Here is a 10,147-nt window from a genome sequence, read left to right on the forward strand (position 1 = left end):
TTATCCAATCTCATTCTCATCGAATCCAGAACCTTAAAAAAGGTACTTAAGTTACTGTGGAGAGCCCGCGTCTTTTCGACAGTCATCCTCCATCAATCGGCGGCAACTTCACCTCGAAAGAATTACTCTCTCGGACTCTTTTTCGACTCTCTATCTACCTACCGATCTTCCCGTGCTCGATATTCGTACTTATATTCTATTTTATGCGATCTACTTTGTAAACCATCCAGACCTCGATAGTTTACTCTTTCCTCATAACTCTATTCTTATTTTTACCGTCTCTTCTCCTCACCTCACTCTAACTCTTTTCTTTCCCCTCCTCAATCTAAGAATTCAGATAGGCGCAATCTCGCGCCAACCTGCAACATGACAACCCCGACTCTGATCAACCTTCCTCCTCCTCCATCTGATCCGGTTACCCCGACGGACATGGGCCCGTAAGAATGCCTACCATATGCTGTTATTATTCTTTGGTCCATTTACAGAAATAGTCGCTAACGGTTATCCGACTGCCTCAACAGAGGGACCCCAAACTCAGGGACAACTTCGCTCTCGGCTTTGTCCACCACCGCTATTAAAGATGGTCATCAAGGCCAGCCTCTCCCTCACGGTCGCCATGCTCACCATTCCCATTCGACTTCTACGACGTCGGCCACCACGCTGGAAGCAGAGAGGGCCGATCGCATCTCGCGTCTGGCAGGTTTGGAACGGGTGGCCACTGCACGGGCGGGTGGTACTAACTCGCAACCCAGCACTAGTATGCCCCCAGCGACACACACGCCTGGCTATTTCGATAGTGGTATTGGGATGAAAGAGAGGAGTACGGTGGGTAGCGCCAGCGCTACCGGCAGCGTGGGTGCCCGCACAACCTGGGCCAGCGGTAGCGATGCGTTCGACGCCGACAAGATGAGCGAGGACCCGGATGACGGGACATCTAGCGTGGGCAACATGAGTGACGAAGGGGACGCTAGTCTGGTCGGGTTTGGAGAGGGAGCCAGCACCGTCAGCGGGCCAATCTCACACCCGGGTCTAAATCGAACATCTTCGGGAGGTCGGCCCACCTCGCTGGGAAGCCCCAATATGAATCGATTGAATCCTATTGCGCCATACTCTCAACTCTCCAGCGACGGCGTTGCCGTGCCCCCTGCACTGTCACCTACGGGATCGATCACGCCAGAGCCAGTGCAGGATGCCCGAATGGTCGACGGAATGACCTATGACCCTGACGTGGTTGATACAACGGTGAGGACCCCCCGGTTGGCGACTCCATCTGATGGAGGTAGCCATGGCGATTTAAGTAGTGATCAGCGGTTGAGTTGATCAACCCATGTTGCATAAAACACAGGATGAAGAGAGAAGAAAAAGAAGAGAATAAAGGGAGGGGGGGGAGCAACGGTGTCATTTTGGCCGGTACATCTTATCTCGGTTCAGCTATTGAACGTCAAGAAATTGTAATTTTATGGGAGGCTTGGCTTGAGGTCCTGCGATTCATATGTTAAGGGAAAGAGTGGTCTCATGAAATCTGTAGGATAGTAGGTAGGGTATGGTTTGTTAATTGGGTTGCCGGTGTTGTGTAGTCGAATCGAGCTTTTGTAACTCTTTGTTGGTACTCGGAGTAGGAGTCAGTGTCGGAAGAGGTTAAAAATTATTCTAGTCGTTGGTGACCATGAAAGCAAGTCAGTCAATAAGATCAATAAAGGCCAATGAAAAGGAATTCCTCAGTAATTGTAGAAAAGAACCATCATGGCGACCTGAGGGCTAGGCGTTCCCCCCGTGGCGTTTTATCTGGGGTGAGGCACGCACTTGCATTTATTTTCCCTTTTTTTTTTTTTTTTTTTTTTTTTCCTTTTTTTTTTTTTTTTTTTTTTTTCGCTCTCTTCCTCTTCTCTTCCTCTTCCTCCACCACCGCCACCCGCCCACTGCCCCATCCCCTCCAGTCTTCCTGTCTCACTTTTTGCTGGCATTGACTTGTCAAGCATCGAGGAGTCCCTGGGAGACCCGACTACTTCTCTAATTTGTCAAGCCTCGCTGTCACTGCCTTTCGGTTTCTTTGTGCGTGTGTGCGCCGCCTTTTACACAATATCTTCTCGCCACGCCTCACTGCTCCAGAGCACCAAAAGCACCAATTTTACTCGACAGCTGTTTCGTCACTTTTTTTCGGTTCCGATCAATAGTGAACATTCATCCCGAACGTGTTTCCCGCATTTCCTTGGGTTTCTTGCGCTATTCTTGCCAACTGCACGACCCGTCAGAGAGGGGAACATCTTGTCCAGTGACTCCAAGAGATCGGAGCTGTTGAAACATTGGAACATTTTTGCATCTGCACACTCGTTCCGCTGATATTGTGACTGTTGAGAAATTAGAATTTACTCAGAAGAGAAGGCTTATAGAGTCAATATGGCAGCTCCTACACAGCTTGCTTGTATGTTCCTCCATACTTTTCTCCCCGTCGTCTGCTATTCTTAGCATGGTTTTTTTTTTTTTTTTTTTTTGTTTTTTTTGTTTTTGTTTATCTCATTTCGAGCCATATATGGCATTCGTCGGATGCGAACGAGAGTGGAATCGCTGATTTCTTTTTGCAGTTCGGACGGTCAAAGGGATTGGCATCTTTGATGCGGACCCTGTTTATGAGCCTTTGTCGGGGTTTGGGAGGTAGGCATTGGCCTCGGTCCTTTTTCTTTCTTTCTTTGTTGAAAGCCTGCAAAGGACCTGTCCCGACCTATGAAATTGGTGATTTGCTAACTTTATGTGATAGACCTGAGGGGAACCTCCGTTGCAGTGCTTATTCTCCTTGCGGCCGGTATTTTGCATGGGCATCTCCAGATAAGTACGCAAACAACACTATTCAGAAAAAGAGCGCGGTTACTGATCGGGCCACAACCGTAGGGTTACCATCATTGACCCTTCCGTTGGTCATGTCATCACGAATATCCCTGCCGAAAACGTTTTCGAATTGGCGTTCTCGCCGCTCGGAACCTACCTGATCACCTGGCAGCGCCCGTCGAAGGATGAAAATGGTGATGCTGTCAAGAACCTAAAGGTTTGGACGGTGGTGGAGACCTCCCCGGACAGCAATGGAGACGAGCACACGGTCGTGGGCAGTTACGTTCAGAAGTCGCAGACAGGCTGGAACCTTCAATATACATCTGACGAGCGATTCTGCGCTCGAGTCGTTACCAACGAAGTCCAATTCTACCAGAGCGAGAATCTGTCCAAGGTTTGGAACAAGCTGCGTGTGGAAGGGGTGACGGACTTTGCACTCTCGCCTGGAAAGAACCATGCGCTCGCAGTTTTTATTCCTGAACGTAAGGTCAGTAGTGGAATACAATCACGCCATCTAGCGAATATATCGCTGACTGTCTACCTTTAGGGACAACCAGCCGCAGTCAAAGTCTTCATGGTGCCTCAATTCGGAGCGCCGGTCTCGCAGAAGACCTTCTTCAAGGGCGACAAGGTCCAATTGAAATGGAATGCCTCGGGTAATACTTTGCTTGTGCTTGCTCAGACTGATGTCGACCGGTCGGGCAAAAGTTATTATGGCGAGACCACTCTCTACCTGCTGGGCGCCAGTGGAGGATTCGATTCTCGGGTGGATTTGGGTACGTGACTCGATCGGATAGGTTATATTTTTCTGAAGACCAGAGCTAACTTGATTCCGGACAGATAAGGAGGGCCCGATTCATGATGTGACTTGGAATCCTAATTCGAAAGAATTCGGTGTTGTGTACGGTTATATGCCAGCCAAAACTACCATTTTCAACTTCCGTGGCATTCCCCAGCACAGCTTCCCTCTGGCGCCTCGGAATACTATTGTATTCTCTCCTCATGGACGATTTGTCCTGGTGGCCGGATTTGGAAACTTGGCGGGCCAAATGGATCTCTACGACCTGGACAGGAACTACCACAAAATCGCTACCGTGGAGGCGTCGAATGCCAGCGTTTGCGAATGGTCGCCTGATGGAAAGTTCATCCTGACTGCCACTACGAGCCCCCGGCTGAGGGTGGACAACGGCATTCGCCTCTGGCACGTTAGCGGAGCCTTGATGTACAATGAAGATATGACCGAGCTCTATGACGTGTGCTGGAGACCGCAGTCGACCATCCAGCACCCTCTGGGCGATCCGTTCAACCCACTCCCAGCCCCTCACTCCTCGGCTGCTGCGTACCTCAGTACCAGGAAAGCCCCTGTGAAACCGGCGGGCGCATATCGCCCACCCGGAGCTCGTGGTCAAGTCACGCCATTGGCATTCAAACGGGAAGATCAAGGCGGTGCAGCCTTTATTCGAGACGGTTCGAGCGGCAGTTCCTTGAACGGGTTTGGAAAACCACGGAGACGTGAAGTGCCTGGTGCCGAGGAGTTCCTTCCTCCAGGAGCCGCTCCTGGCGGAGGAGTTGCTCTTCCCCCTGGCGCGGAACATCCGGAGAAACTTTCCAAGTCAGCCGCGAGGAACAAGAAGAAGCGCGAGGCGAAAAAGGGCAAGGATGGTCCAGGAGAGGACAGAGAAGCGGCGCCGGCGGCACACAGCCCGGATCGTCGCGGGGACAAGGGCCACGAGCGCAACCGGTCCAAAGCCCACAGCACAGAACAGAAAAACGGCAACGCAAGTAATGGCGCACCGCCGTCGGCCAAGCCGACTCCTGCCGACTTGACTGAAGGTACACCCACCACACAGGAAAAGAAGGTCCGTGGGCTTCTGAAGAAGATCCGAGCGATCGACGAGCTGAAAATGCGACTTGCAAGCGGCGAGAAGCTGGAAGATACGCAGATGAAGAAGATCCAGACCGAGGATGCGGTGCGCAAGGAGTTGGATTCCCTTGGATATAGTGGATAAACAAGCGGTGGAAAACAAAAGGCCTATCTCTGGTTCAATGTGTAGTGGATCTTCTCTTATTATCTCGAGGCTGTACATATGTAGTCTTTTGCGAATTTTTTGGTTGCTCTTCCATTGACCCTGTCTATCATCTGATGACTATCACCTGGCGTTCAAACCGTCTCCAGTGAGGAGTTGGGGGTATATGTTCTGTATATACATTGGATGAACTGGAAAGATAAATAAACGATGACAGCGCTACGAGCCAACATTCTACGTAGTTAATGCCATATAGGATCTATTATAACAGGAACCATCTGTAATAGCCATAGCACACCTACCCACACCACTTTCAGCGTTGTGGGTAGGCTGCATCCCAGCGACACATTTAAAGCTTTTCAGCTATTTTTTATTACCACCAACATGTCTGAGCAGTATATCGAAGTCGAAAAGCATAATATTAAGGACTGCGAAGCACTCAAGCGCTCAACCCCCCCCCCCCCCCCCCCCCCCCAAAAAAAAAAAAAAAAAAAAACATCGCAGCTATTGCGCGTTTCAAGTCTAATCACGTGACTCTAGGCCTGCTTCCAGCGGCTGCGACTTTTAATCCGCTCGTATGATCACTACTACTGTAACTACACAGTAGTTAAGCAATTAAATTAACTAATCGCAAAGAGGTTGCCTTAGTACAGTGGATTCGGCAGCTTGATTCAATTAATCTTTCTCCCAGTGCAACCACAATTACTTAATGTGCGAATGCGATAGTTAATAACCTAAAACATAAACTAACTCCCGCTGTCACGGGCTAGTAGCCGATTCAACCCATATAATAGATTTGGACTAAATGAACTCGCTGAGGAGCTTCTATCTGCGGCCGCGATGGCCGAACAGGTAAATATGTGTGCGAGGTAAACGAGATCACGTGGTCGGAAGAGTTCTACACGACCTCGCGAGAGCCCAGTATACGGGCTCGAGCATTTTGCAGGCTCTGCCCGCTACACCCGCGACCACTATTAAATAAACATAGGTTTATTGCTTTATACAACTTCTCCCTCCTGATTTAACGATTGTTTAACAAAAGCTAATCGGGCGTAAGTAAATCGAGGCCAAGATATTAAAAGTTTATTTGGTTTGATATACTTCAGCTATTTATGGTGGAGAGAATACTGCTAAAAATATCTATAATTTTAATAAAACTGGTTTTTAAATCGGTTAAGAGAAAGCTTGGAAAGTTGTTACTAGCTCGGCATCTTGTAAAAAAGCATTAAAGATAGCTATAGGTAACGCCGGGCAAATAGTTACGTGTATCTTAGCGGCGGTGAAGTACTCCCTGTATTTTGTTATATAAAGAAGAGCACCACTTAGAAAGGTGGTATCGTGACAAACTAGTTATCCTTAATAATTATCGAGTCATACTTTCGCCAAAGAACTATACTAATAACAAGACTATCGTCGATTGGCTTTGGTTTTTTAATCTTCACACAAAGGAAACTATTACGAAAACGATGAGTTTCTTTTCTAACAGCCATAGATTATCCTACATATAAATTTCTACAATTTTACAAGTAAAAATATTGTACCCTTCGCCTTCGTCCTATACTACTTATCTTACTCAGCTACTTCACAGCAAGCTATTTCTCGCATTTAAAACACATTTTCGAAATAAAAATAACCATGTAGTTCCCCGGGGGGGAGGAATATTTATTAAAAGTTATCCAGCCACTTATACGGAAGGTCTAGCTTAAAACTTTAAATAGCTTAATAGCAAGTATAATACACCTTTACTGAGCTTTAATTTTACAGTATCTCCATTTCTTACTCCTAGAAGCGCTTAAAAGGGTGTTGAAAAAACCAGGAATATTTTAAAGTAAGATTAATCCTTAACTTAGGCACCGACTTAAGCAGTACTTTCGACGTATCCAAATCGCAGGCAAGCTTATTACTTAAAACTAAGCCGATTTAAAGCAGCTTCTCACTCGTCCCGAGGTTCAAAAAAAGCCTAAATTAAAGAGCCAGGTCCAGGCATCAGGCCCTTTTAATAAATCCGCCGCTACACATAAAATGGCCGAACAAGACGAAAAAGAAGTCAGTTTTGCAGCCAGCTCGCGCATAACAAGATCCCTTCGCGAATATTATACTGGGTCAGTGGGATCCTACAGATCACAGCTTATCAATAATGCTAGATAGTACAGGAGAAAAGCCATAGGATAGCTAAATAAATTCAAAAGTTGCATTGGGCTGCGAAGTTTCGTTGGGGTACCCATTTCTAGCATTGATCGATGGCGATCTAAGTGAATCAGCTCCCATGATTATATAACCAGACTTAATCTCTCAGTAGGATTCATAATATTATACCCTACATCGTTGAGAGTACATTGGATTCCATTCTCTATCATTGGAGATAACTAGATGCATATACATCACACCATCAGATGGAATTAGTCTACGCCCAGTCCGTCGTCTACATGTAATGTTCCCTTTCACCCTGATTCCCTTGGACCCATTAGTTCCGAGTTGGCCGTCGAATTGCCTTCCTGATACTGACACCGATGTGAAGACCGTCCAAGGATAGGATAGAGCCAGAGGCTGTTCCGTTACACAGAACAGAATCCTATCCCGCCGAAGCATGGACTGATCAATGACAGCACAGGGAGACAAGACACGACAGGTGATCCAACACCTTGCTAATGCGGGCTGGCAGGCTTGATGATCCCGCCGTGTGGAATCAAGATCCAGCGAGCTGGTTCCGATGGAAGTGACAGAGGCGCAATTTGATATATCGCAGCCGATACAGAGCTTATCCTTTCTGGAGAAAGGATTTCAAGGCATGGTCCTCGCCTTGCGCTCCACCTTGCAGCGCGAATATAGTAGTATTTATCTTCAGAAATCAAAAAAGAAAGAAAAGTGGGAATGGGAAACTGATTAAAGAATCCTCGCATTGGGTATCTTTCTGGCCTTCATGTTCAATGAAACTCCCGCATTTTCGCCCCTGCATCTGCTAAATTCTCTCTTAGTACCAGTAGTTTGAAAGATAGAAAGCCGTCCTCGACACTTCTCTGGATCATCTGTATTCCTTTATTATTTTTACCTTCCTTCATCAAAGTTGACAACGCATAACGTACGAAGTGCATGGATTGACTTGCCGTCCTGTCTTAAACACATAGCCTATCCCGTGTAGGCGACAGAGGAGGCCCTGAAAACATTTGGCTTCAGAACAGGGCCTGATAATAGTCTAGTTGAGCGGAGTCTGTGTTGTGTTTCCGCGAGGTATGGCATGTATTGGTGAGTTCCTCACATCAACACTTTTTAAGAAAAGATTCGCGTACGCTTGATGGGACTCCCCATACGTAGAGACCGATTGCCGCCTGCCATCCCACTTAGGAGACGATCCATACCTTCCACGCCAAGCTCTCCTCGTCGAAGCATGACTTGATCGGTTTCTGCGGTTGGTGTCTGGCTCGTTGATAGTCGAGAAACAGGCGCTTCCTCCGGTTCACTTAGCCTTGGGGCGAGTATCATAAGCCGACGTTCTGCAGTGATGAGAACGTCAAAGCGACCTCTCCCGGCGTCACGATTACGGTGCAACGCAACAGGGAGGTGTCCAATGCCCTTCAGCTGCTCCCCCATCAAGGCGATATCCTGGATAGCAGAAACTCGGCAGCGGTTTGACGCATCAAATGTTCCAGTAGCCTTGACGGCGTTCCGCCACAACGAAAGTAAACTGTGAATAGCCGCAGTTTGGTTTCCATGTCGCAGGAGGATCGATTCGTCAGGGAGAGCATCCCGATATGAATTGGTCTGGTACACTGAGATCTCTCCGCACAGTGATGGACTGGTCGATCCAATCATGGCGCCCTTTAGCAGTGTGTCCTCCCGTACACGCTTGGTGGACGGGGTTAAGGGTGCAAATTTCGGTCGCTGTTCCGCAATAGAACTGCTCGATTCGGTTCGGTTTCCCCCGGTCAACGGACTGAAGATGCGACCACTGACTGAGAAAGCAGTCAGCGAGCCACCAGAGACCCCTTGTACGCTAGTTTGGCGTTGAAGAGGACCTTTGGTGGCCCCGGGTCCAGCTCCTTCAATATCCCAGACTCCCCATCCACCATCGGCCAAGAGGACCATCACAGCACGTCCCCCTAGCACCCACTCCGCATGGATGATTGTCTTCCGCTGTGCCGAAGACTGCTCAAATCCAGGATAGAGACTAATAAGCCACTTCCCTTCCGTCTCGGATGTCTCAAAGTCACTCTGAGGACCTGAGGACCTGCGCGAGGCTTTAGATGGTTTCGTAGAAAAGCAGGAGTAGATCTTGACGCATCCGTCATGGAAAGCGACAAGCAATGTCGAGTGCCGTGGGGACGGATAAGAAGATGGGTTGAAGGTGATGCTCTTGGCTGGAGCCGCTAGATAACGTCGCTTAGTCTCGATCTCATCCTCGCGGAAATGTTGGCCATCTGATCCTTCTGCTATGGGTATGCGATGTACTATAAGTAGACCAGACGACTCAGCAGAATAGGTTGCCACAAAAAGCTCCCATCTGCCTGTTTCTTTGGAGTGCGACTTAGCCCGACTTCGAGTCACAACCTGTTCCTCTAATTGTTCGCATTCCCGGTAGGTAAATGTGATGCTAACACCCCTCGGAATTTCTTGATGCGACACACCCCCGCTGATCGAAAGTGTCCGAACCCACGGGTTAATATCGGTGAGAGTAGGGTGGGGGGGAGACAAGGGTAAAGTCACAATCCGAGTCGAGTAATCAGCACAGACAGCCGAGATGACCATCGTTTTCTCCAAGACTGTCGGGAAAGGGTCGAGCGTTGAGCGTGCGGCCTCCGGAGGAATGCGAGGCACTGCCAACTCGAGAACGCTGCTCGGAAGAGGAATATCAACCTGACGCAGGACCCCTTCAAATGGATAAGCCGGATCGACTTCTGGTTCTTCGTCCTCAAACACATAGACGGGGGGTTCTTCCTTTGGAGGCTCTGCGATGCTTTCCTCATCGGAGTCGATAATCATGATCGAGTCGTCATTGCCGCCGTTGACTTGTTTCGACTTATTCTGAACAGGTGGTTTTTGACTAGCGAATGGCCTTCCTCCTCTCCAGATTACTTTCAGACCATTCTCATAGCCATAGATAATGACAGACGAACCATTAGGAGCAAGAATTGGGTATCCTTTTGCGGCATAAACGCGGTGAGGTAATTGGTAACTAGTAGAGGACAAGCACTGTTAGCATTGAGAATCATTACTCAACACGTTATATGATTCACCTAAGCTGCAGGCCATCGTCCCTAGCCCGGACCAGTGGTCTAGATGGAAATGAAGGCATTGGGTGA

General features: G+C 48.4%; 3 protein-coding genes across 3 annotated transcripts; 2 read left to right on the forward strand and 1 right to left on the reverse strand.

The window, feature by feature from the left end:
- Positions 1 to 366: 366 nt before the first annotated feature.
- On the forward strand, positions 367 to 1,320 carry ATNIH1004_006893 (uncharacterized protein; the record flags this gene model as incomplete). The annotated part of the gene is made up of 2 exons (XM_033571520.1): positions 367 to 437; positions 522 to 1,320. The coding sequence occupies 2 exons, from the start codon at positions 367 to 369 to the stop codon at positions 1,318 to 1,320; spliced, it is 870 nt and encodes a 289-aa protein (XP_033424835.1).
- Positions 1,321 to 2,397: 1,077 nt separating this feature from the next.
- On the forward strand, positions 2,398 to 4,832 carry ATNIH1004_006894 (translation initiation factor 2A; the record flags this gene model as incomplete). The annotated part of the gene is made up of 6 exons (XM_033571521.1): positions 2,398 to 2,422; positions 2,583 to 2,652; positions 2,756 to 2,827; positions 2,887 to 3,310; positions 3,371 to 3,599; positions 3,664 to 4,832. 6 exons carry the CDS (start codon positions 2,398 to 2,400, stop codon positions 4,830 to 4,832), a joined length of 1,989 nt encoding a protein of 662 aa, XP_033424836.1.
- A 3,285-nt stretch (positions 4,833 to 8,117) lies between these two features.
- ATNIH1004_006895 (uncharacterized protein) lies at positions 8,118 to 10,140 on the reverse strand (the record flags this gene model as incomplete). The annotated part of the gene is made up of 2 exons (XM_033571522.1): positions 8,118 to 10,020; positions 10,082 to 10,140. 2 exons carry the CDS (start codon positions 10,138 to 10,140, stop codon positions 8,118 to 8,120), a joined length of 1,962 nt encoding a protein of 653 aa, XP_033424837.1.
- Positions 10,141 to 10,147: the final 7 nt, after the last annotated feature.

This window comes from Aspergillus tanneri, assembly GCF_003426965.1.
Source record: "Aspergillus tanneri strain NIH1004 chromosome Unknown AapTan_7_pilon_pilon_pilon, whole genome shotgun sequence".
Taxonomy (NCBI): domain Eukaryota; kingdom Fungi; phylum Ascomycota; class Eurotiomycetes; order Eurotiales; family Aspergillaceae; genus Aspergillus; species Aspergillus tanneri.